Source organism: Alternaria alternata, assembly GCF_001642055.1.
Source record: "Alternaria alternata strain SRC1lrK2f unplaced genomic scaffold CC77scaffold_22, whole genome shotgun sequence".
NCBI lineage: Eukaryota > Fungi > Ascomycota > Dothideomycetes > Pleosporales > Pleosporaceae > Alternaria > Alternaria alternata.
The window spans coordinates 546781-570066 of record NW_017306211.1 but is presented as its reverse complement, the minus strand read 5'-3'; the positions used below and the strand labels follow the sequence as shown (position 1 = coordinate 570066).

General features: G+C 50.0%; 10 protein-coding genes across 10 annotated transcripts; 3 read left to right on the top strand and 7 right to left on the bottom strand.

Annotated features, from left to right (window-relative positions):
• Positions 1–448: 448 nt before the first annotated feature.
• Positions 449–2764, top strand: CC77DRAFT_402917 (FAD/FMN-containing isoamyl alcohol oxidase-like protein MreA). Its single transcript, XM_018531559.1, has 4 exons — positions 449–880; positions 932–1129; positions 1176–1567; positions 1622–2764. The coding sequence occupies exons 1-4, from the start codon at positions 540–542 to the stop codon at positions 2569–2571; spliced, it is 1881 nt and encodes a 626-aa protein (XP_018381791.1). The 5' UTR covers positions 449–539; the 3' UTR covers positions 2572–2764.
• Positions 2199–4927, bottom strand: CC77DRAFT_402538 (hypothetical protein). The gene is made up of 2 exons (XM_018531556.1): positions 2965–4927; positions 2199–2905 (listed from the first exon to the last, which is right to left on the bottom strand). The coding sequence occupies exons 1-2, from the start codon at positions 4772–4774 to the stop codon at positions 2610–2612; spliced, it is 2106 nt and encodes a 701-aa protein (XP_018381790.1). The 5' UTR covers positions 4775–4927; the 3' UTR covers positions 2199–2609.
• Positions 4928–5467: 540 nt separating this feature from the next.
• Positions 5468–7563, bottom strand: CC77DRAFT_402680 (ankyrin). Its single transcript, XM_018531558.1, has 3 exons — positions 7559–7563; positions 5858–7497; positions 5468–5756 (listed from the first exon to the last, which is right to left on the bottom strand). Exons 2-3 carry the CDS (start codon positions 7340–7342, stop codon positions 5652–5654), a joined length of 1590 nt encoding a protein of 529 aa, XP_018381789.1. The 5' UTR covers positions 7343–7497; positions 7559–7563; the 3' UTR covers positions 5468–5651.
• On the bottom strand, positions 7564–8822 carry CC77DRAFT_402593 (hypothetical protein). Its single transcript, XM_018531557.1, has 4 exons — positions 8579–8822; positions 8499–8523; positions 7863–8432; positions 7564–7779 (listed from the first exon to the last, which is right to left on the bottom strand). The coding sequence occupies exons 1-4, from the start codon at positions 8730–8732 to the stop codon at positions 7725–7727; spliced, it is 804 nt and encodes a 267-aa protein (XP_018381788.1). The 5' UTR covers positions 8733–8822; the 3' UTR covers positions 7564–7724.
• Positions 8823–9971: 1149 nt separating this feature from the next.
• On the top strand, positions 9972–11199 carry CC77DRAFT_1098496 (putative ribonuclease p/mrp subunit; the record flags this gene model as incomplete). Its single annotated transcript, XM_018529952.1, has 4 exons — positions 9972–10077; positions 10124–10388; positions 10444–10995; positions 11044–11199. Exons 1-4 carry the CDS (start codon positions 10010–10012, stop codon positions 11197–11199), a joined length of 1041 nt encoding a protein of 346 aa, XP_018381787.1. The 5' UTR covers positions 9972–10009.
• A 1008-nt stretch (positions 11200–12207) lies between these two features.
• Positions 12208–13899, bottom strand: CC77DRAFT_1012519 (hypothetical protein; the record flags this gene model as incomplete). Its single annotated transcript, XM_018523772.1, has 1 exon — positions 12208–13899. The coding sequence occupies one exon, from the start codon at positions 13897–13899 to the stop codon at positions 12208–12210; it is 1692 nt and encodes a 563-aa protein (XP_018381786.1).
• Positions 13900–14528: 629 nt separating this feature from the next.
• CC77DRAFT_1078484 (hypothetical protein) lies at positions 14529–15204 on the bottom strand (the record flags this gene model as incomplete). The annotated part of the gene is made up of 1 exon (XM_018529288.1): positions 14529–15204. Exon 1 carries the CDS (start codon positions 15033–15035, stop codon positions 14529–14531), a length of 507 nt encoding a protein of 168 aa, XP_018381785.1. The 5' UTR covers positions 15036–15204.
• A 1204-nt stretch (positions 15205–16408) lies between these two features.
• CC77DRAFT_1024240 (ADP-ribosylation factor-like protein-like protein 1) lies at positions 16409–17569 on the top strand. The gene is made up of 4 exons (XM_018525832.1): positions 16409–16649; positions 16703–16741; positions 16834–16917; positions 16974–17569. Exons 1-4 carry the CDS (start codon positions 16575–16577, stop codon positions 17322–17324), a joined length of 549 nt encoding a protein of 182 aa, XP_018381784.1. The 5' UTR covers positions 16409–16574; the 3' UTR covers positions 17325–17569.
• Positions 17372–20644, bottom strand: CC77DRAFT_402203 (hypothetical protein). The gene is made up of 2 exons (XM_018531555.1): positions 19333–20644; positions 17372–19283 (listed from the first exon to the last, which is right to left on the bottom strand). Exons 1-2 carry the CDS (start codon positions 20354–20356, stop codon positions 17599–17601), a joined length of 2709 nt encoding a protein of 902 aa, XP_018381783.1. The 5' UTR covers positions 20357–20644; the 3' UTR covers positions 17372–17598.
• A 760-nt stretch (positions 20645–21404) lies between these two features.
• CC77DRAFT_1098491 (GroES-like protein) lies at positions 21405–23250 on the bottom strand (the record flags this gene model as incomplete). Its single annotated transcript, XM_018529951.1, has 3 exons — positions 22742–23250; positions 21642–22686; positions 21405–21584 (listed from the first exon to the last, which is right to left on the bottom strand). The coding sequence occupies exons 1-3, from the start codon at positions 22756–22758 to the stop codon at positions 21405–21407; spliced, it is 1242 nt and encodes a 413-aa protein (XP_018381782.1). The 5' UTR covers positions 22759–23250.
• Positions 23251–23286: the final 36 nt, after the last annotated feature.

Sequence of the window (23286 nt, the reverse complement as noted above, 5' to 3'; positions counted from 1 at the left end):
AAGTTTCTTATCGTGAGTCTACATTCGATGCGCAATCTATCTCGCTTGTAGTAGCCAATGAACATGCTTGAGATGCAGTCTCGCAGCCATTAGCCTCGACCGTTTACCATGATGCCGGTACCAATGTAAGATCACGAACGCCACGAACGCACGCCGACCTTCTTGATATTCACCCTGCATCGAGAACACGAGACGTACAGCGGGAGACACCCGGGTAAATCCTTGTGGCTGCGTGATGACCGCGTGCCCGATATTAAGTTACTGCATCTGATAACCAGAAAGAGAAGACGAACAGGTGGCATCGTATGCAGAAGACGGGCAAAGAAAATTGGCATATGTTGCCTGTATTGCTTCATAGTTCTGGCCGTGATCAGCTTGAATGTTTGTGGGGCATCTACAAGTAGTACAATGGTGGAGGGTTTGCCAATATGGCCACAGGATACCCGTATAAGATGCTGTTGTGACAGCTTCCGAGAAAGTAAGCTCTTTTCTGTGAGCTACATCGTCTTTCTCGTACCGATTTCGCATCTGCGCTTCCCATGATGGTTTCTAGCTTCTCGCTCTCCTCGATCCTTCTTCTGGCACAAGCCGCCTTTGCATACAATTTCCTATACGAAAGCATACAGTTGGAAGAATCGGACGTGGCGGGCAACCCCGATCTTGCTTTCGGCGAAGCAACAGGAGCCAGTATACCCTCCTGCAAAAACTACCCAGGCTACGACGGTTGGCCGTCATCAACACAGTGGAGTGCCCTCAATGTCAGTCTCGGCGGCACGTTACTCAAGGGTATCCCTCCAGCTGCAGCGTGCTACCAAGGCGAATACAAAGATGCGACAAAGTGCGCAAATGTCAAGCGACGACAGTCTGATGCTCTCTTCTTGTATGTCCGGGTTGACACTACTCTGCACTGATCGCTAACTTCTTAACTTAGCAAAGAAGACCCACTGATACCATTCCTGTCATGGACGCTCGATAACCCATGTTCTGTTCCTACATCCAGCGCTGCGCCTTCTCAGTCCGAGTGCAAGTTGTTGAGCTTCCCTGCATACGTAGTCAATGTCACCACGACCAAGGATGTACAAATGGCTGTGAACTTTGCGCGCAATAACAACATTCGGTTGACGATCAAGTGAGCCTTGTCCACTATAATCTCAAACTCAAGCTGAACGATTCAGAAATACTGGCCATGACTTCCTCGGCCGAAATACTGGAGGCGGCGCACTCCAAGTCTGGGTGCATCGCATGAAGGCGTTCGAGTACTTGCCCACCTATAAAGTCGGTCAGTACAGTGGCCAAGCTGCTCGAGTTGGTGCGGCACTGGAACAGCACGAGGTCTTCAGCTACATGGGAGGAGCTTGTATCACACTGCTAGCTCCCGGATCTTCGACGGTTGGGGCGTATGGTGGTTACATGCAAGGTGGAGGGTTCTCGTACATCACCTCGAAGTATGGTTTGATGGCTGATCAGGTCCTTGCTTTGGAGGTTGTCACAGCAGATGGCAGGTTTGTGCATGCGGATCCGACGGAGAACTCGGACCTGTTCTTTGCTATTCGGGGTGGTGGACCTGGTACGTTTTCGAGTACTGTCGTGACTAGCTGCAGTGACTGACGTACACTCCGAGGCAACTTCGGCATCGTAACATCTGTAATTGTCAAAGCGTATCCACCCACAACGATTGCACGAAGCGACTTCACTTTCCAGACTGGCGCCGTTTCTGGCAACGACAAAACCACCGTTCGAGTGTCCAAAGATACCTTTTGGAAGGGTATGGGGATATACTTCTCGCATAACTTACGTATCAATGACGCTAAAGGTATCATGTCGAACTACATAACCACAACAGGCGGCGCTTTTACACTCTCTAGTCAGATTACGAAACCAGGCGTCACAGTGAAAGAGATGAAGGAGCTTATGGCGCCGCTAATCCAGGATCTCAACGACATTGGCATCCCTCTAGTCAACCCCGAACCAAAATTCTGGAACACATATGCTGATTTCGGCTCCGCGCCGCCAAGTGGTGGAATACAGAACAGCCGCCTCGTATCTCGCCTTGTCCCCCGCTCCAACTTCGAAGACCCGACATCCCAGTCGTTCAACGCTACCATGACCGCGATCCGCTTATATGTGGAAGAAGGCGGATACAGCTTCCATTCCGTCGACTACGCACCAACGCACGAAACAGCCGGCTATCCTGGCTCTAGTTCCGCGATATCGCCGCACTTGCGCAACGCAGTCATGCACATGACAGGTTGGGATACCAGACAATATGGGGCTGATCTCTCAGATGAGATCGCGAAGTCGTCGCATGCTCGTCTCAACTCGTATGTACAGAAGTTGAGAGATGTGACGCCACTCAGTGGCGCGTATATGAATGAGGCGGATGTTGCGGAGCCAAACTTCCAGGATAGTTTGTACGGCGCCAACTACGACAGGTTACTGAGCATTAAGAAGGAAAGAGATCCTTGGGGATTATTCTATGCGGTCACAGGTGTGGGTAGCGAAAAGTGGGTTGTTGAGGGAACGAGAGGTCTACCGACCCAGCAGGGACGGCTGTGTAGGGCGGACATGTAGGATGCGGCGGCTCGATGGTCTGTCGTATATCTCAAGACTCACTCTTGTGGAGCGATTTCTTGTTTACCGACGCTATCTTGCTGGGAGTCCACAAGATGCCATGTCTCTCCGTTGTCATCCAAACGAACTTTCGTCGACTTGGCAAAAGCCTTGAATTGTTTCGTGCCGGCCATTTTGTTGTCGGGGTTTCCGCATTGTAGAAGCGCAAGGCTCGACGATTTCCAAGGTGGCGCGTCGATGGTCCTTAGGATGGTAGCAAAAAAGAACGCAGTGATGCTAACATATAGCATAATAGGCATCAAGAGCCAAAGGAAGTTTACCTCGATAACAGGCTCTTTTGAATAAAAGATGCGTTAGTCAAACAGCTAGGGTGATGGCGAACGAGTTACGTACCTGTGATCCAGGCTGTACCATTCACAATGGAAGCTGAGCCGTTCTCGTTGTTTCTGAGTTCCATGCTTACACTAGCTGCTATGCTTTGTATTCTATTATTGAACGTGGTGAAAGCTTCTTCGTTGCACGCAGGTGGTCCGTCGTGACTGTCCTTTCGGATGTCGTCTAGTATGATACTTTTCCACGTTCTTTGACTTTCGAATTCTTCCTTTGCATCTTCGAAACCCAATTCACCCTGTCGAATAGTCGCAGACACGTTATATGTCATGAGGATTGATCGCGCAACGGATGAAAGTAGCGAATGTCTGATACACGTCTCTTCTCCAGTCGAATGAGGCGTTGTGCAGTAGATAGTATCGCTCGATCGTTCAAACGAGCCGTGCTCAAAGTAAGCGTACCAATGCAACTCGCTATTGGGGGTTTCGATTTCTGTACGCCAGTACTTTTCGTAAGTGGATGTGAATACTTGAGCACAAGGACGAAACGCAGCTCTGATCGCAGTCCAGTTTTCAAGGTGGTGAAGTCTGGCGAAACCTTCCATGCCACTGTTTGCAGCCTTGCAAGGATCATAAAATAATATTGAAAGGTTAGAGAAGGGTACCATGTTCATATCGCCTTCGTAATCTGGGAACTGGTAGTAGAGCAAGCTTTCAATATGTGTAAATAAGGACGTGTTGGGTAGGACAGCAGAAATCTCAGCGAGACCCTGGTCCAGCAGGTTTGGAAGGAAGATACTCCCGTTGTGATGAGCCATCATCGGAAGTAGGGTATCAGAGATATCTTCCGTCGTTGCGCATATTGACATGGTGGTATAAGGCTTCCAGGAACAAAAATCTGTAAGACATTCGCCGGTAACGTTGTCTGCGTCTATATGATCCGATAGGAGGGCCTGTACCATGGCAACACTTTCATCAGCGTCATATGGACCGCGAAATGCCTCTTTCTCTGAACCAAACGCTCGCAAAGAATGATATATAGCTTGTCCAGCACGTTTGAGATGAGTTGAGCTGTCTTTGGGTACCTTGATCCGCTGCGTATTGATGGCTACCGACTGCTGCGCAAATGATGAAAATGCTAGCATCAATATTACAAGTAGTGCTCCAAAAGATACCAGATGCGGACGTAGTCTCAGATGCCAGAGGAGCCTGAAGGCACCGTCTGGACCACGGCTGGCCGCGTCGAACCTATCAATGTCGATAGCCTTGCGATCTTTTCGCAACCACGTCCATTTTGATTGTCCAATAGAGGAGGAAACAGGTACGATGAGCGCAGACTGCGACAGCTGGGAGAGTGCAGCTATGAATGCATTAATTTGGATCTTTGAGTTCCAATATCTCTGCTGAACTCCATTGAAGCATATAAGGAGAGCGACGATTGCTATGATGCCGGCTGTACCGAGTGACCAGACATATAGCTCCCATTGCCATGTATGCACCAGATAGCGGAACGTCCTCAGAGAAAATTGTGCCCGGCCACGTACGCCTGATGTGCGATCGATGTGCTCGGTCAGCTTCTGATGTTCGGAATCTCCACACGGCTCGGAGTCTTCCGTAGTCAGTGTCAAGGATTGATAACCATCAACATCAGTCGTTTGTGAAGTTACCGGCAACGTGTTGCGAGTAGTGCGGCCGCTTCGATTACTACTTGTGGACAAAGGCCGTGAGTCCAGATGTGTAATAAAGTTGAGTTCAGCTTCAGCAGAATGATGTGAAACTGTGGAGGCTGGCCGATCGAAGTGGTCGTGTTCAGTGTACATCGTGAGAATGGAAGCAGGATGCGTATCGATGAGTAAGATGACCAGATTGCGCATTTATGTACGCCTACTCATGCGCAGACTGTGCTACCTCGGAGCGAGCAAGGATGCTCGGGCGACAAGTCTTGGCCAGAAACCAACAAGCTGATATCTGTGGCATTTGCGCCAAGCCAATGAGGTAAGATTTGTGAAACAGTAGGATTCGTAGCCATGACAAGCGGCACAGTTACTCTCAGGCGTACTGCAGCTGCATGAACGGAGACTATCTGTTATAAATGGAATTCGGGATGCATTAGCGGCTTCTCCCTTGCAGAGCGCTCTCATTGCGAATCCTGCTTGCGATCGTTGAACCACGGACAACGTATGACGTACCTCACCAACTCATCAGCAGCTGATAGTCCGACCAACTTGCTTCTGTATCTGCCTCGCCCCCTTTTCTATAACCCCCACAACACCACCCTAGTCAACCTGCCATCTTCCCTGTTCAACCATTTCAACCCGGTACAGCAAGGCAATCAAGGGTGTGCTGTTGGTCAGAATCACACAGAGATTTGTTTTATTCTGTAATACTATCTTCTTGTTGGTCATGCAGACCGTAGCCCCTACCTTTGAATAGCACAATAGATAGCAAATTCTTCGAAGGAAAGTAGCTGCCTACCTGTAGATGTCTCAATCGTTGGTCGCCTCTCTTCGTAGACTTGGGATGCGGTCTTCGCTCCAGCACGTTCAAGAATAGAAGCTATGTTATCTTTGCATCCAATCCGCGCTTGATCAAGAGGCGTTGTACCTTGGTCCGAAATGGTGTTCAAATCGGCTCCTTTGTCCATCAGCAGATGCACGCAGTCGAGATTGCCATTGTGCGCTGCCCAATGGAGAGGCGCCCAACCAAAATCAGTCTTAAGAGAAGGATCCACTCCGCATTCCAGGAGGAATTTTACATCCTCAGCATTGCCGCAAGCCGCCGCATTATAGAGTCTGGACACGCCCCAGATACCTCTGACGTTAGGGTTTGCTCCCTTTTCTCGAAGCAGATCGAGGACTTTCGGAATCATGAATTAGCTTAATTGAATCATCTTATAACAAGGTATTTAACCTACTGGCTTCTTTGCCTTGACCTGTATATGCATTGGCTGACCAAGCGGTTTCTTTGTTCATATCGCGTAGATCTACTTTGGCTCCGTTATCCAGGAGCGAGGTTACGATGGAAATTGAATTGCGTGAGGCGGCTCGATGCAAGGGGGTTTGATCGAGGTAATCGCGCATGTTAGCGTTGATACCTTCTTGTTGTAGTAAGACATTTACCACATCCGAAGCTTTTCTTTCGATGGCAAGGAAGAAGGCGGTTTCGAAAAATCGATCTCTGAGGGGTGTGGAATCATCGCAAGCTTCCAGAGCGCCGGAAAGATTGATTACATTGCAGTGAAATACTTCCAAAAGAAGTTGAATGAGACTTGGCGAAACTGCGGTAAGCTTCGGTGTGTGAGAACTTTCAGGGTCTAGCTCTTGACTGTCAACATCTGATACCGTTGACGACCTCCTACTAGATCCAAAGAGCAGATCCGAGATCCAGTCTTGGGCGCTCTGGCAATACCACGGCAATGACGAGCCCTGAGTCGCAATTGGAGGGTTGCTATCGTCCACGGCACTGGTAAGAATCGTCTCGACGATGCCAAAGTCGCTTTGCTGAGCTGCGTATAGCAGAAATGCATGACCGAATGGGTTCCCAAGGTCTACGGTTGCGCCGTACTTGAGAAGTACTGATATGACATCTGTATAGCCCTTTTTCAGAGCCACCATGAGTGGAGATTGTTGGAAAAAGTCCAACTCATCAACTCCTGGCCTCTCATCAAGAGACATGATGTGTTCAATCACTTCCGGAGAGCCAACAAAGGCGGCTAGGTGTAGTGGCGAATAATTAACGTAGCTGGTGTAAGATGGCCACGGCGTCTCTGCGGGTCGGTCGCCAAATGGAGGATAGCTTGAAGCCTCTGTTGAATGAGAACTCATTCTTCTATAGGGCGGGGTTTCCCAAGGATCTGTGTCGGTAGCTGTAAAAGCTGGCTCTGCAGATTGCTCCATACTATCGCTCTCCAGGTCTTCGGTCACTTTGAACAGTCTCTCGACAAACTGGTTCAAGGAGCTGTTATCTTCATCGTCGGAATCGCTCCAGGAATATTCTTCCGTCTCTTCTGATTCAGTGAGAAAGTCAAGAGGGGTTCTCCGGAAGTAGATATTCATTTCATCCAACAAACGGCAATAAAAGTTCCGCTTGAAGCGCTCCGTGATTAGTTGCTTTACTCGTCGCAGGACTTCCTCGAACTGTGCCGAAATATCCTGATTTTCTGAGTTGCCTCTCTGGATCTTCTGGGCTTTCCGAAAATGCTCGCCGAGAAACTCCCCAGCATAACTGAGAAGTGGATAGTGGAGAAGCTTTTTAGAGAAAGTCAGACCTTGAGCAGGTCTACCAACTCCAACCAGAAAGTTTGGATGCTGATCTACGTTGGGGCTGAATCCGACGCCATCCGAATCACTGTCGTCGCTTATGAACTCATCGGAATCAGGATACAGGTCCACTGCGAACGATATTTGCCGTTCGCTATCGTCTGGTTGCTCCAGTGATTTCATACAAAGATATGTGGAGCAAACGAGCGCGATATGGAGCTCGAAATGAGGAAACAACCTCGCTTTTGTGGCGTCATTGAAGTAGCCTTGAGCTGTGTAGTGGACCAGCCTCACAATCTTCTTCTTGGCTTCGAGGACCACGAGCCCACAACAGAACGCTGTGATGTCTTCTGTCAGAGGCATACGTCCATGGTTCAATGTTTCATCTTTGGCGCGTACAGCCAATGCGTGCTTGATCTCTTTTACCGACAAAGGTCGGCGCGCAAACACGACCCACGACAAGATTGTCTTCGCCATACTTCTCTTCTCTTCCCCTTCTTTCTCGATTCGCTCCATGATCTCATCGTACGTCTCGTTGATCTCTATCGGAAGCTTTTTCAAGTTCTCACGAACCGCATCCAGTGTTATTTGACTCGACAGTCGTTCGAGATGAAGGCGTGCTAATAGAAAACTAAACAAGTCATTCTTGGTATTCTTGAGAAAAGAAATTTACGCATATATACATGGAAAATGGCTTACTCACCTTCCATCTGACCTTTTGGTAACTTCATGTTTGATATCTGGCTCAAGCCTACGGTCGTATCTCATGAATTTTGCTAGCCGCGCGCTGTTGCCAATGACGTCGTCAATATAGCCATGAACGTCTTCTTGATGGGCTTCTATTACCACCCGACTAAATCCTTTGGAAAGATCTTCAAGGCCCTCGATTAGTCGGGATGTGAACAGCAATTTGACATGCTGATGAACCCGAGAAAGATGATTTACAAGCTTTTGTCGGTCCGTCGTCAGTTCGTCTAAGGCGTCCACAATGATGAAAACTTTCTTTTCTTTTGCCAACTCTGCAAGTAGCGTATCCAGCTGGTCTAGAGGTAGTGCCGAACTTTTATTCCCTCTTCTGACGTTCTTCTCCCACAAATCCTTCAAAGGCTTCGGTGTAGGAACTTCGTCTCCGACCAACTGTTTTGCAACGCTGCCTAGGAGCTGTACCAGGGGAGTCTGTCGTTTGTAGTTGAGGTAAAGGAAAACTATCCTTATATTCAGAGCATCTTTGAAACTCTGTCGAAGATTTTCCAGTCGCTGGATTACAATTGACCTGTGCTTTTAGTCAGGCTTGGAACGACAGAGAGACCAAGATGTAAGCATGACAGTGTTTACGTACGCCATGATTGTTTTCCCCGCCCCAGCTACGATCTTAGTTAGCTGCTTGATCAACTGGATTGAAAGATATGCGGCACGTACGTTTTCCGACACACCAGAGCTTTTCGACATCGCCATTCTCCCACTCATCGTAGGATTGCGATTCGAGCAACCAATTACCTGCGCCTTTGCGAGCGCGACTGGCATGGTCATCTTGCGCACTCGAGTAGTTCAGAGGAGACAGCCAATTCAGCATCTCATCCCGGTCGGTAGGTAAGGTTGAGGTTCTCTTTCTCTCGGTATCTATTCCTGATTAGACAATGCGTTGGTATCTAGACGTTTTGTTCATACGTTGATGAAATGTCTGGTTTGTCTGGTTGGCTGCTATGGATCAGTGTAGTTCACACTAAGATTCAAAGGGAGTCGAACCAATAATCGTCGCATTCGAATTCTCGCCGGTTAGCGAAAGGATACCCATCGCTATACCCTGGTTATCCGTCACAGAGCCAAGGCTAGCCGTTTGGTTCATGTTTGACATAGTGGTTTAGGTTTTGAGGTGTGTTGTAGAGCCGATTGCCCGACAGACGTAGGAAGAAAAGTATCCGTACTCGAAACGAAGACAGCTAATCTCTGAGTAGAGAATCAATTATGTTGTGTTGTTCAGAAGAAAAGGAAAAGAATGGAAAAGAAAAGAAGTACAGTGCCTAGCGAAACGTTACAATCATACAACCTTCATGAGGGAGTCGAAGGTCATTTGGACAATCTCAAGTAAAGCCACCTACTTCATACTTTCCGATATCGTTAGCGGCTACCTTCCATGTAGCCAATACTGCATCTCAGCAACCGCTCTATTGTTAGAGCTCTGGTGTGTTGTGGAGGCGCATTGAGTGGACTGTACCAGAGGGAGATTCGTCCTCGGTCGACCAGTAGGTAGGCTGGTCGCCCATGGATCCCTGCGACCTAGACCGCGCCACGTTGGAAGTGGAGAGGTATCTCAAGGTCCTGAAGACGGACAAAATGGCAAAAACAAAGGCTGATTTCGGACCATCGTATGGATTTGAGACCCAATACTACTGTTAATTTTCGATTAATACCAGCCGGTGTCGTGATGCTTTACCGATGTTTGGGATAGGCATCGAGCCCTCGTTGCCAGTACCCATAGGCTGAGGTTGACTCCAGGTTGGCCCCCAAAAATCTATTGGGGAGGGCTGATCTTTGGTGCGGAGAACTGGGCGCAATCGGTATACACCTGTGTTTTTTTAGTTTGCGCACTGATAGACTGAATGAACATGATTCGTGAGGATAGGTCACACAGCCTGAGAGGCACTGCTTTCCGGTTCAGCTTGGCGCACTGGGGCTGAAGTAAGCGGGCGCGGCCGGGGTCTCGAACTCCGGTAATAAGGTTTTAGGCTTTGAGCTGAGTTTAGGTGCATGAGGGACTACTTGAGCGGACTCAGCTCAAATGCGAAGCAGATGTGAGAACCGACTTTGTTCTGTTTTCTTCATAAATCACTTTCGTTAGAATCTTGTACAATGGCTGACGATAATGGACTGGGAGCTGTGATTTTTGAGCCATCGGAGCCCAAGAAAGCAACCGTCGAGTAAGTCCAAGCCCTACGTCTTTCTGCAAATGATTGATAAAGCTAGCATTGTTTTCGTCCACGGGCTGGGTGGAAACCGAATCAACACTTGGACCTATGCACCAGGAACTCCTGAAAAAGTATTCTGGCCGAAAGATCACCTACCTCAAATATGTCCGGAAGCGAGAATACTTTCCTTTGGATACAATTCAGCTTTCGCGCACTTCTATCCGTTCTATGGGCCCAAGAACATACCCGTGGGTACCACCATCGATAATCATTCCACAGCGCTGTTTCAAAGCCTGATTGGTCTCCGGGATCGCACTGAGAGCGTAAGAAATCTATCGTCTATCTGAGAAGGAAGCACAAGCTGACGCCACAGTGCAGACGGATCGGCCAATCATATTCATCGCACATAGTCTTGGAGGACTAGTAGTCGCCAACGCGTTATCAAGACAGCATGGCGCAGACGAAGCAGCCGTCTCGCTCGTGAACCATACTGGTGGAGTGGTGTTTCTCGGGACGCCATTCGAGGGCTCGAGCAAAGCGGAATGGGGAAGAACGGCGTTGAGAGTCGTGGACTGCTTCAGCGATACGAAGAAGGAAGATGTCAAGGATCTTGAGGAGCGATCTGCGAAGCTCGTCAGTATCAACGAAGCCTTCCTGAAGTTCCTGAAAGCTCGTGACCGCTCTGGGGCTCCCGTCGAAGTCGAATGCTTCTTCGAGGCTTTGTCGTTGAAGATCTTGGGCAAAAGGTTCCTCATAGTTCCCAAGAAGTCGGCAGTCCTCCCAGGTATCGACGGGCAGTCGATTGAAGCAAATCACGTCGACATGTGCAAGTTCGCGGATGAAGAGAGGAGCGGGTTCCGAAGTATATCCGAGAAGTTAAGTCAGTGGATCAAAGCCATGCACGAGATACCGGCAAAGACCGGTGACCAGGTGAGCAGACTCTTTGGTATTGGAGACCGTGAAACCTGACTTTAGCAGGACCATGGAGTGCACTTGACCACTACTTTCAATGGCGCAATTGACAACAACCGAGGAGTGGTCGCTGGGTCTGTGTATACACCTGCAAAGGATGGTATTCGGATGATTGGGACCCAATATATCAGGTGCGATGATGGGAACGTCCCTAATCAGTAATGTAGGAATACTTGAAGAAGAGATTACATTCATCATACGAAAAACGGACCGACGACCGTTGGCTAGTCGACTTGAGATTGTGGTGCTGGAAGTGAGGATGAGATCAGGCGGGGGATCTGTCGACGCAGGAAGGTACAGCATGCAATCTACTTTCAACCTTAGCGCGAGTTTGTTGAGAAGTGCCGAGGTCCGCCATCTGACGCGCAACCACTACTAGAACAGGCCCTAATTTCATCTCCCTTCCCGGTTTCTGTGACGTTTTAGCAGAGCTACATTTCGTTTCGGACCTTACATCTACTACTTCTCGTCTTATCCTCTGACAGCACTGTTGAGTCTGAAGTGCAGATGTCACCGCTTGGGTCTTTGGTTTGTCGTGTCCGCCGCTTGCCAGCGCAAGCGTGTTGCATGGAAGGCGTACACCATTCAGGCCTGAACCACCGCGGCAGATGTAGAGCGAGTTTGCAGCGAGTGCTATTCGTATAGGACTCCGTTGCCTGATTTCTGACAATCAATGCCGCGTCGATCGATCAGACCCAACGCAGCGTGGTTAGAAGAGATTAGGAGACGCAAGAGAGACATGCGTGCTTCCAATAGCGTAACGCAACGGTGGCAATGAAGAGCCTTAAGTCCTTTACCTGCACTGATCGTGAGTCTCGCAAGATTCTCCTTTGTGAGTACCTCACTCAAAGCCATCTAGTAGATCCCGGCGAGCACAGCAGTAGCGCAACCTCAGATCACAACAGAGCTGATACTCGCTAGTAGCATTGTTTCTCACTATATTTGATTGACTACTATGCGCAATGGCGCTCTAGACTACAGCATCTACTGCGAAATGTCGCAATAGGGTATCATAACAAACAAAAGAGATATCCAAAGAGATCGAAAACAATCCCATGAAGACACCACGCACGCCCAACCCGTACAACCAATCCAAACGTGAGTGACAACCAACCCATCGGCGTCTCAAGACGACAATTTCTCGGAGGAGACAGCATCAAAACAACACATCTATCGCATCCCAGAAAAGAACTTTTGCACCTCTTTAGCTTTAGGCCTAGACTTGCGCGTAGACTTATAGCCGTCATCCACAACGAAGGCGTCGTCATCTTCAGCATCCTCGTCGGTGTCCTCCATGTCCTCGTCCTCCTCATTCTTCACAACGCAAGTGCTACGTGTGCGCCGCTTGCTTACCTGCGGAGGGTCGGTGTTACGTGCATCAACCCGCGTCGTCTTCTTGGTCGTCTTCTTCACTGGCTTTGCAGGTACAACGACATCTGAGTCGACCTGATCGCTCATCTCAACATCTTTGTCTTTCCCTGATGATGTCTTGTTGGCGCCAGCCTGCATTGCTCGTGGAAGGGCTGCTGGTTTGCGCTTGGGCTTGATCGTGCGAGACGCCACAGGAGGTTGAGGAGGTTTCGAGGACTTAGCCTTCTTGGTAGGCGTCTTGTCTTCGTCATCGTCGTCGTTGGCGCGCGCACGCTTTTTGCCTTTGAGTGAAGCCTCATCATCGTTCTTGCCGGTTCCAGGAGGGGATGAGGACTTGCTGAGGTAACCAGAGTCGTCAGCACCCTGGTCAATCTTCCGCTTCCGCTCTTGCTTTGGGGCCTCAACAGGGTGCTTCTTCTCCTTGACCTTCTCCTCCGCTTTCCTCTTCTTCGAAGCCAGTTTGACAGTCTTCTCACGTTCTTCTTGTCGCTTCTTCTCCTGGGCCTCGCGCTTAGCTTGCTGTCGTACTTTAAGCGCTTCTTTTCGTTCGCGTTTGGTCCTCTCCGCTGCCGCTTTCGCTGCTGCTGCTCGCTCCTGTCTCATCTCCTTGTTGTGCTGCTTGACTTCGCCCAGGGCGAACTCCACAGCTTCAAGAGGATCGCCAAGCATCTCCATCAATTCGAAGTATGCCTTGTCATTGATGACCAGTACTTCGACGAGGTACTTCTTGTGGTCGAAATCCAGCTCAAGCGTACGGAACTGCGCCTCGTTCAGGAGGTTACGTTCGCTCATGTTCTCGTACGAGGCCTTGCTCTGTCGCTTTGGTCGCCTCTCTTCCTTGCGCGCAAAAGGCTTGGGAGGCTCGAGAACTTGTTGCTGTTGATGGCGAGAAGTCTTTTGTTCAACAGCCTTCGACACAGCAGGCTGGCGACGACGAGGTGCTTGACGACGCTCTTGACGAGCCAGTTTTTGGGCAGCCTTCTCACCAGCGTCACGCTCAGCAGCTTGTCTGACAGCCAGGGGATGTGGAGCTAACAACTCAGCGATGGTGTCATCAACGGACTTTGCAGAGTGGTTGGCATCACGAACGATAGTAGCTGGTTTGGGCAGGGGACGACGCGGTGAAGCTTCCTCTGGACCAGGGCTACTCTGCACAGGAGTCGGCAGGCGACGGCTGAGCGCTTTGGCGATAGGGGTGGAGTGTTTGGCAACAGTGCGCTTCTCGACTCTAAACGCTGGTGACGCAGTCGATGTACGCCTCAAAGTCTCTCGCTTTCGCGCAGGCTTCGGCGAACAAGGGGTGAGCGCATTGGCGACAGGAGAAGAGTGTTTGGTAGGAGAGCGCTTTGCGCCTTTGGACGCCAGTGACGCAGTTGATGTAGCCTTCGCGGTCTTGTGCTTTGGCGCAGGCGCTGTCTTGAACTTGAGAGTAGCCTTCTTGACGGGGGCTTTCTCGCCCTTGGCCTCGGCGATGATAGAGAGGAAGTCCATTTTGTTATGTGAATGTGCAGAAATGGTATAGGAATGGGTAATCAAGACTCAAAGGTTGTCTGATGGAGGGACTTGTTGTGGTAACTTTCGGTTATAGATGTGGTTGTTGGAACCGCGGGACAGGAATCTGGGGGTGATTGAGTAAGTTGGTTCACAATGTGCGGTAGGAAAAGCAGAGGCGAAAGGCGAAATCGGCCTAGTTCATCACGAGAAGCTCTCGTTCAAGCTTTGTTGCGCACGTGGTGTTGCTTTCTGTATTCTGGCCGTGAAAGTGAAAGGGTCGGTGGGGAAAGTGGACTGCACAGCTAGGGAGGAAAGGGGAAAAGTGTATCTTCACGATGTTGGGAAAGACCGAATCACCAGTGAGTTTTGCATCAAAGAGACAACTCGGAGTTTGGAGATATATACTTTTGATAAGAGACACAGTAGACTAGTGGTATTATACGTTAATGATTGAACAACTCGACAGTGTCAACAGAAGATTTCCTAACGTGCGCATTCGGATGCTTTAGAGTACCGTAAGCTTGCTCGCAATCAGATGGTTCAGAGTACCGTGACCCTTCTCGCAATCAGATAGTTCAGAGTACCGTAAGCCTCCTCGCAACCGTTGCGACCGCCCTATCCCGAGCTCAGCAGATCGCATGTTGCTCCGCTTCCACCAAAGCGCCCTCTGACAGATCCTTGTCGATCTCATCATATGCCGCTAATTGAGCTGCCCATGCTTTCTTGTTCTCGGTCCGCTTCTCGAGCCTTGCACTTGCAGCCTTCCTCCATGCCTCCTTCTCCGCTGTCACGAGGCAGACTAGACGCAGTCTCAATTTCCACTCGCTTAGGGTCGTCGCTTCGCCCTCCTCGAGCTTGCCCCTTTTGGCGAGTTCATGCTGCATTTGCAGTATCGTCATGTCGTTCCAGCGCCCGAGGCGAGAGAGTTGGGCGCCCTGGTGGTAGTATAGTGTGTCTGCTAGACAGTGCATAGATACTTTGCGGCGATGCTGTTGCTTCAAGATGAGATGTTGTTTTGGGTGTAATGTGCCGAAGACAGCTTGTAAAGTGCGCTCAGGAAGAGTTTCGAAAGCCATTTTGATGAGCTTTTCGGGCGACTGGGCACGTGCGAGTTTGAGTAGTTGACAAGACATCTTGTGGTTGTGTGTTGTGCTTGCTTGTGTGTCGTGGATGTGTTGTGTTTGGGAAGAAAACTTAGAAATGTACGTCTTTTGATTTCTTGATGATGGGCAGAGAGTGGTTTGGGATGATTAGAAGAGACGATCAGATGAGTTGACTTTCATACTGCTTGCTGTTACAAGAACATGGTAGAAGAGAAAATGATCACTATCGTGTGGCTGAGCAAGCTACCACAGTTGATGTACAAATCGACTTTGGTCTTCACCACTCCCAAGTCTCACATATTGCTTTCACCTCATACAAGCTGGTCACAGTGCAGGAAAAACAGTACCATACCCGTCTAACAATGAGTTTAACGGCTCCAAACCATGGCACATTGTGACTCAAGGCGGTGGAGACTGTGGTAATGAACGCGGTACGGGGCTCCGCGACCAAACAGCGACAACAAGCTGACAACTAACTCACGTGCTTGGCCAGAAAGCGACGCAACGTTACGTTGGGATTCCAATCTAACGACCAGCGCCCATTGGTAAAGTGAAGCTTGGAAGAAAGATTCTGCGCGAGGGAAACCTTGGAAGTGATGGTCGTTTACGGCGCGAGACATCCTGTGTCTCGTATATCGGACAACTCCCAATATGTTTCCACAACAAGAGACCATCCGTGCATGTATCGAACGATGATTTTGAACATTTTGTCCCTTACGTTCCCGCCTAGGCTTCACGCAAAGACAACCCACTCTGAACTTGTTGATGTAGTCTCCCGTTTACTTGCGACCCAACTTTGCAGACCTTTAGCTGAAGATGTCGATGGTGGTACCTGGTCTTTTGGTAGGATAAGTGGGACGTAAGGCCAATCAGATTCCCTCTTTGTCATCCATCTCTTTGAATTATATCTCTTTGGCCTTGAGATACCTAGGTAGGCCTGCACGAATACGATGATAGTCGGAATATGTCTTCCACGGAGCTCCAATTACCAGTATATGGAAAATCCAGGCATCAGGCCAATATGAATCCGTCTACTCGAATGCGTACCAAACGGAGCGTCCGAGGTTCAGTACAGGTGGTCCGGTATCGCAGCACATGATCGCAGCTTGAGCACGCGTACAATCGCGTCGCAACACTGTGTAGTGTGTTGGGTCCTTGGAGATATACAGTCGGTTTTTCGAAATGAAGTTCCAGCTTCAGCTTGCGAAAGACGATGCGTGATGTATGAAATTAGAAAGTCGCCATGTTCAACCATGGTACCTAGGTGCAGTACAACCGGCGGAACATCGGCAAAACGTGCCGCGCCGCCGATGACCTCGGTGTTTGCACTGTTTGCACCAGACCACCTAACTTTATGGCCAGACAGCAACAGTGAAACACCAACAAGCCACAAATCAGCATACGCCCAACTCTCACAGACTTACTTGCATTACCGGGACGACGCCTCCACGAAATCACTCGCATTTTCAAACCTTTCGAACGCGTCCCTTTCGGCGGAACGATTGAACCAGCGGTCAACGCCGCATACAGACGGACCTTAGAAGCGGCGGATAGACACAGGGAGACAAAATGGGCGGCTACTTATCGACATTCACAAAGCTGATATGGGCGAAGAAGGAGATACGCATATTGATTCTGGGGCTGGTACGAGCATCAAATGCCACGACATGCATGCACAGTGCTGACTACAAACGCAGGACAACGCAGGAAAGACGACGTTGCTATACAGATTAAAGGTACGCGACATCCCGCATCATGGTGAAGGAGCCGTCAAGACATATATCTTGGAGTTTGAGGCATGAACGCAGACAACTAACAGCCACCCCAGATCGGAGAAGTAGTCACAACGATACCAACAATAGGCTTCAACGTCGAATCAGTAACATACAAGAACCTCAATTTCAACGTCTGGGTAAGCCCACTTCCCCCCACCTACCAGTTATTCTCCCCTCCTAACACCCGTTTCAGGACCTCGGAGGCCAAACCTCGATCCGCCCCTACTGGCGCTGCTATTACGCCAACACCGCCGCTGTAATATTCGTCATCGACAGCACCGATATCGAGCGCCTGACCACCGCAAGCGAAGAACTCCGCGCCATGCTCAACGAAGAAGAACTCCGCGACGCTGCGCTCCTGGTTTTTGCCAACAAGCAAGATCAACCGGGCGCGAAAGGCGCAGGCGAGATCAGCGAGGCGCTCAAACTGGGAGAGCTGAAAGATCGGAATTGGAGTATCGTTGCGTGTAGTGCTGTAGATGGAAGAGGTGTACAAGAGGGTATGGATTGGCTGGTCAGTAACGTCGGGGATGGGCAGAACTGAGGATGAGGTGAAAGGATGCTGAGGTTGTGGGCAGAGGGACAAGGTTCATATGCGATGGGGATTGGGCGTCAAAGCGGAAGAACAGAATTCCGGGGTACATGACGCAGGGAGCCATGACGCGGCATATACGCGTCAGGTGGAATGATTATACCAGCATAATGGCGTCTAGGCGCCAGGGATTGTGAATATGGGGAGCAGATTAGCGTCAGTAATTGAATGCGCATCTTCCAAGTTGACACATATGCATTTCCTTGCGTGTATGTACGAGACATGTCTAATATTGGTCCCAACTCAAATCCCTCCCTGGCCTCAAACGTCCTTCTGTCCAATCCTTGCCGTAAACATATGTACTACTAATCTCCTCCTCGTCGATACCCAAGTGGTCGTCCCCATCTCTGCCTTGGAACCAGCCTAGCGCATACGTCTTCCCACTCTTTTCCAGATGTTTTGTCATCTGGTTTGAGGTCATCTTCTCCGTATCGATGAAGCTAAGTAGCATCTTAGATTGGTGGATGAAAGCAAGAACAGACGCCATTGTCCCGATTTGACGCGGCATGAACTTTTGGCTGCGTTTTGCGTAGGTGAGAAGGGCAATGCCGATAAGGTAGAGCAGGATGAGCATTGTGAGGGCGAAGCTCGACCAGAAGCTGCGGAAAGTTTGATCTGTGTTATAGCGATCATTCTCTTCATCTGACTTTTGGGTACTGTCTGTGCCTCCTTCTCCGGGAAGGAATTTTTTGCCGTCGACGCTAATCGAAGTCACGCAGACCGTCAGCATCTCGGCAAAGATGGATCCAAAGGCGACGAGCATAACGAGGTAGTGGCCGTTGAGGAAGGCTTCAAAAGGCAACCATAGTGGATTCGTGCCCGCGTAGTCAAGTGTCAGAGTCTTGGCTGGAGCATGTCGAAGCGATAGGAGATAGAAAGGTTGCAGCATGCGGACATCGCTGTTCATCGTATTCCAGAGTATGCGTATAACGGTTGCCAAGCCCGTCATCACCCATGGGAGTTTCTGTGTGACTAAACTTGCCTTCTCGACGAAAGTAAAGACTGGCACCGCTATGGTGAACACAACGAGAAAGCCGACGAAGGGGAACCCGGATCGGAGACGAAGCATGAGGGGTCTGGGGTCTGAGTTCTGCTCGTGGATCTTCTCCTTGCTCTTGGTAATGTACTCACCCTGCCAAAGCGAGCTTTTGTGCAAGATATATCTTCGTTGACGAAGCTGCTTGTGTATCTGGTTCGAAGATGCCTGATCGAGTCCCTTGAAATCCGCAAGAATATGGCTTTTGGTAGCCATGGCTGCGATGCCTGCAATTCCCTTGGGATCTGACTGCAAGCCGCTCTTCCGTTGCATTGCGTATATCAGTGCGCAACCACACCCAGCAACGATCAAAAGACATGCCGACAGCGCTCTAGACCAAGCCGGTTCAACCCTGATAGACCTCCATCTGACATCTTTGCGTCGTTCCTCTGGTGGCCACATAATGATGGAGGCGGATTGCAATACAGGTACAAGGCTACTAGCAACCAAGGTCCCTAGAGAGCTGAAGATGACGGCGTATTGTCTGTGATGGAGTGCCCTCAACGGTACCAGGAAACTGAGAAAAGTCAAATAGTCCATATTGAGCGACTCTCCTGCAGTTGCACCTGTCTTCTTGGATAGCTGATAGAATGGCTCTAGACGTTTGACTTCGAAATCTGACATCTGCCAAAGGACTCCATAGAAGACTGAGATGATGATAGGCGCATACTGCCACGTGAAATATTCAGTGACAGTCAGATCGCCTACCTTCTCAAACTTTTTCAAGCCTCCTTGTGCCGGATCATGTTCTACACTCTTCAGAGACTTCCGGCACAAGTATTCTTGTACACCAGCAAGCGCAAGTGCGAGAATGACGAGAATGGAGATCCACCACGAGCTCATAGTAAGAGGACGCCATGTAGGCATTTGGGGATCTGTTCTTATGTTAATCTCTGTGGATGAACAGTTGTACGAGACAATCACCTTCTGGGAAGAAGTAGCTGGTTTGCGCACCGCTTCTGATGAGTCCAGCTTCAGCCGTTAAGCTACTCATGGAGTCAAAATCACGAGCAACTCCTGCGAATTCGCTGATGTCGACTGGAACATCCGTAGCAACAGCAACTACTTGGCCAGTCTTCGTGGCCTTGTCCTGTGCCTTCTTCGCCTGCTCATCTGCTACATCTGCTTTCGACAGTATTCTTCGGTGGCCCGGAAAGTCGCCTGGTACTGGTCCAGCCGGAGTGTGGGTGAATGGATTGTGGAGTACCGAAGTCATGCCAGCTCCTAATTGCGCTTCAAGTCTTTCATACTCTGCGGCATGCCCAGCTTCGTCAATATTGTGGTCGCCTTCTCGCGCTGTACGTGTGCCTTGCTCCCTCAATTGTGCCTCAAATGCCTTCATAGGCAGACCGCCGAGCGAAGTCAGGTCGTATCCGACTGCTTCATCTGCCTCCTCGACCTCCTTGAGTCTTCTCCTATTTGGCTGTGATTCCTCATCATCTAGCCGGTTGTAGTATCCACTGAGCGAGCTTCCTCTTCGTAGCGATGCGATTCGATTGAGGACACGCTTCGTCCTACTATCGCTCTTACCCAACGATGGTGATGCGCGATCTTGAGTGAAGACACTTGCGACAGGGCTGTATGACGTTTCTTGGGCAAAAGACGGTGGCGCCGGGGCGCGGGGTATACGATATGAGGGCTCTGAGGCCGGCAGCAGAGGCGAGGGAAAAGATTGTCGTCTTGACGCAGGGGAGCTGCTGGGAGATGCGACCGAGGCGACCGAGGCGATCGAGGAAGGACGAGACGGGAAGAGTTGCGAGAGCCTGTCCGAGGCGCCGGACGTGTTCTTACGCTGTAGTGGTGGACGAGCATGAGATGGTGGGGCACCACTAGTTGGAGAACCAACGCGCAAAGCAAAAGGAACTGTGATATCAGACGGTCTTCTCGTTCTTGTAGGAGAGCCAATCTGGAGGGCAGGCGGGACTTCCTCCACATCTGGTGAACGCATGTTCAATGGTGTATGCGCCGCGTGCGCTGACGTTTGTAGGGTGTACTTCAATATTCGTAGTTCGTAGCAATTGCAAGGTGAAAGGAAACGAGGCCAGAAGAGGAGCAGGAACCACAAGAAACGCGATAAGTCACCAAATCATACAGGATGTTGCACACGGCTGACAGTACCTTGCAGCCTGTGCGTCGCACCGGTCAGCCAGGTTCCATCACACTAACATGCGCTCGTGAGGGCCTCCCCAGAAGTATTCAGGCAGGAATTCCCTTCCGAGGCAATTTGCGCGCTGCAGTCCGGCCGAATCCAGTAGACGTCGTGGAAACAAGCTCGCCTTGCCTTGGAGGCGCGCTGGCGTTGCGGGGCGTTACGAGCCGCTCAGCCTTGTGTTGATCGGCTCGCGTAACTCGAGCTTGAGTACAAAGACTGATGAGGTTTGGCGTCAGAAATATGGTGATGAGGAATCCTGTGGTAGCTGTGGAGGTGCAGAGGTCATATAGCTGTGTACAATCCGGCCCTGCAAACTACGATGCTATCATACAGACCGGATGGTCAACGATTGCGAGCGGCTTGATCTAAAAATATGGCGCTGTGCCGCTTCAGTCGCAGGGCGTTCGATTTTCGCCTGCTATTGCCGTGTATGGCATGCCGGTGGCTTGCAATGGGGGCTGAAAACATCATAACGTCGTATTGGGCACACACGCGGCTGAGCGATGGGATGCGAAACCGGCGATGTTGGTGTTGAGTAGATGGAGAAGGAAAAGAAGTGGAAGAGGTTGGAGAGATTGGAAGCTACTCTTGTCAGTGCCCCGCTAATCCGATGACGCAAAGTCGCTCAGGCGGCAGGTGCTGACTGCGACAGCAAGTCTTGCACAGCGGCATCAAGACACCAGGCTGTGCAACACCACCAACGACGCACAATGTATTGGCAACGACTATCCAGAAATAAATTCGATTGCAACTTAGACGAACACCTTCTACTTGGGCTGTACCACTCTACCTCCTTGTAAATCGGACCCTCTTCTCGAGAGTTTCTCCATCACAGCCCCCATCTCTAACCCTCCTGGGATCGGCCGAAGGGAGTCGAAATGCATACCTTTAGCCCTCCGGGTACTTCATGATTGAAGAACTTATCATAAGCCTCCGAGATATTCTCCAACTTATCCTTGTGCGTGAACACGAACGAGGGGTCGTATTGGCCTTTAACAACGAAGTCTAGAAGGAGTGGGAAATACTACAGAGTTCGGATCAACGGTTAGCAAGGTATCATTCATAGGAACAGGTATTTTACCTTCTCGGCGTATAGCTGCCCACCGCGTACGGTAATTGCCTTTTCCATCATCATTCCAATCGGAAAATTGTTGGTCGAGTAGAAGAAGTCGCCAATCAAAGCGATGTTTCCACCCTTGCGCGTCGCCTTGATCACAGCGCTCACAGTATCCGAGCTATCGCCCTCAATACCTAGCTTCCTCATGGTGTTATGGACGACCGAGTTCGTGCTCCTGAAGCCACTTGCTTCAATACCGCGGTCCAGGCCATGCGGTTCAATGGAAAGAATGTAGTCCGCCGGGTCCGAGTGCTCATTGACATTGACGGGGATCATGCCAAAAGATTCTGCAATCTTGAGTCGGTTGACGTCTTTGTCAACGGCGTAGACCTTTCGGGCTCCACGAAGCTTGGACAAACGTTGGATCGAGAGACCAATTGCGCCACAGCCCCAGACGCCAACAACATCGTCTTTGCGCACTTCCGCAAGTTCACACCCATGCCACGCAGTAGGTGTCACATCCGCGAGACCGACCAGCTTCTCAGCGGGAATATCCTTGGGGGCTTTGACGCAGACAAGATCTGCGTTAGGGACGCGGCAGTACTCAGCCTGGTTGCCAGGATATCCACCTGTGATTTTGGAATAGCCAAAGATACCCGAGAGACGGTGTCCGTACAGTTGCTCCATCTCATGTGATGGGTTGGTTCGGTCGCAAAGGGAAAACTCTTTGCGCTTGCAGTAGAAGCACTCCCCACATGCAATGACCGGCAAAATAATGACTCGGTCTCCTACCTTCAAGTCTTTGACTTCATGCCCAATTTCATCGACAATGCCGATCGCCTCGTGGCCCATGATCATCCCCTTCTCCATGACACTGTTCATATCGCCGTTGTACATATGCAGATCAGATCCGCATATAGTGCAATGGGTAATGTGCACAATGGCATCCTTAGGTGCAGTGATCATGGGTTTGGCGACAACGCCTAGCTCGATCGACTTTGCCCCAGTCCAGAGAGCTGCCTTCATCTTCTCACTGGGATGGGGCTTGTACGCGGTAGTGTAAACTGGTCTTTGACGAAAGGTCAGCCTTCTTATGGGTATTGATTTGCAGGTGAGAGGTATACTTTGCTACTTCCGCCATTGTGAGATTCTGCTACTCTTCTAGGGATAAGATGGTTGTTTAATATTCAATTCAAAGCGTTGCTATGTTCGTTCGATATCGTTTGAGAGTTCCTTGTCAGATGGTCATCATGGTGTTCGTGCAACTTATAGCCAGCAGAACCATCACTAGTTTTCATCGTGGCGTTTTGCTTTCGCTATTATGTTTTCATTTCGGCGTAATCTTGATGCTATGAACAGGACTAGTTCATCTCTTGCGGACCGACTCGCATCGTCATGCTTCCACCATCATGTCTTCATTCTTGAATTTGGTCAAACCTTAACAACTCTGGAGGCTTCGTTAGAATGATATTTGATGCGGAGTTTGTCAAGCTGACAACTCAGTTACGCAGCGCTCAAAAAGTAAGTCAGGGTATCCATGGTGAAGTGGCCCTGGGAGCCTGAGAAGTTCACAACGCATAGGTCAGGCTGTGGTCATTCTAACATCATGTCTTGGTGTCGCATACGACTGATTCTTACAGATATCGTGAGATGTTTTAGCTCTGTGACT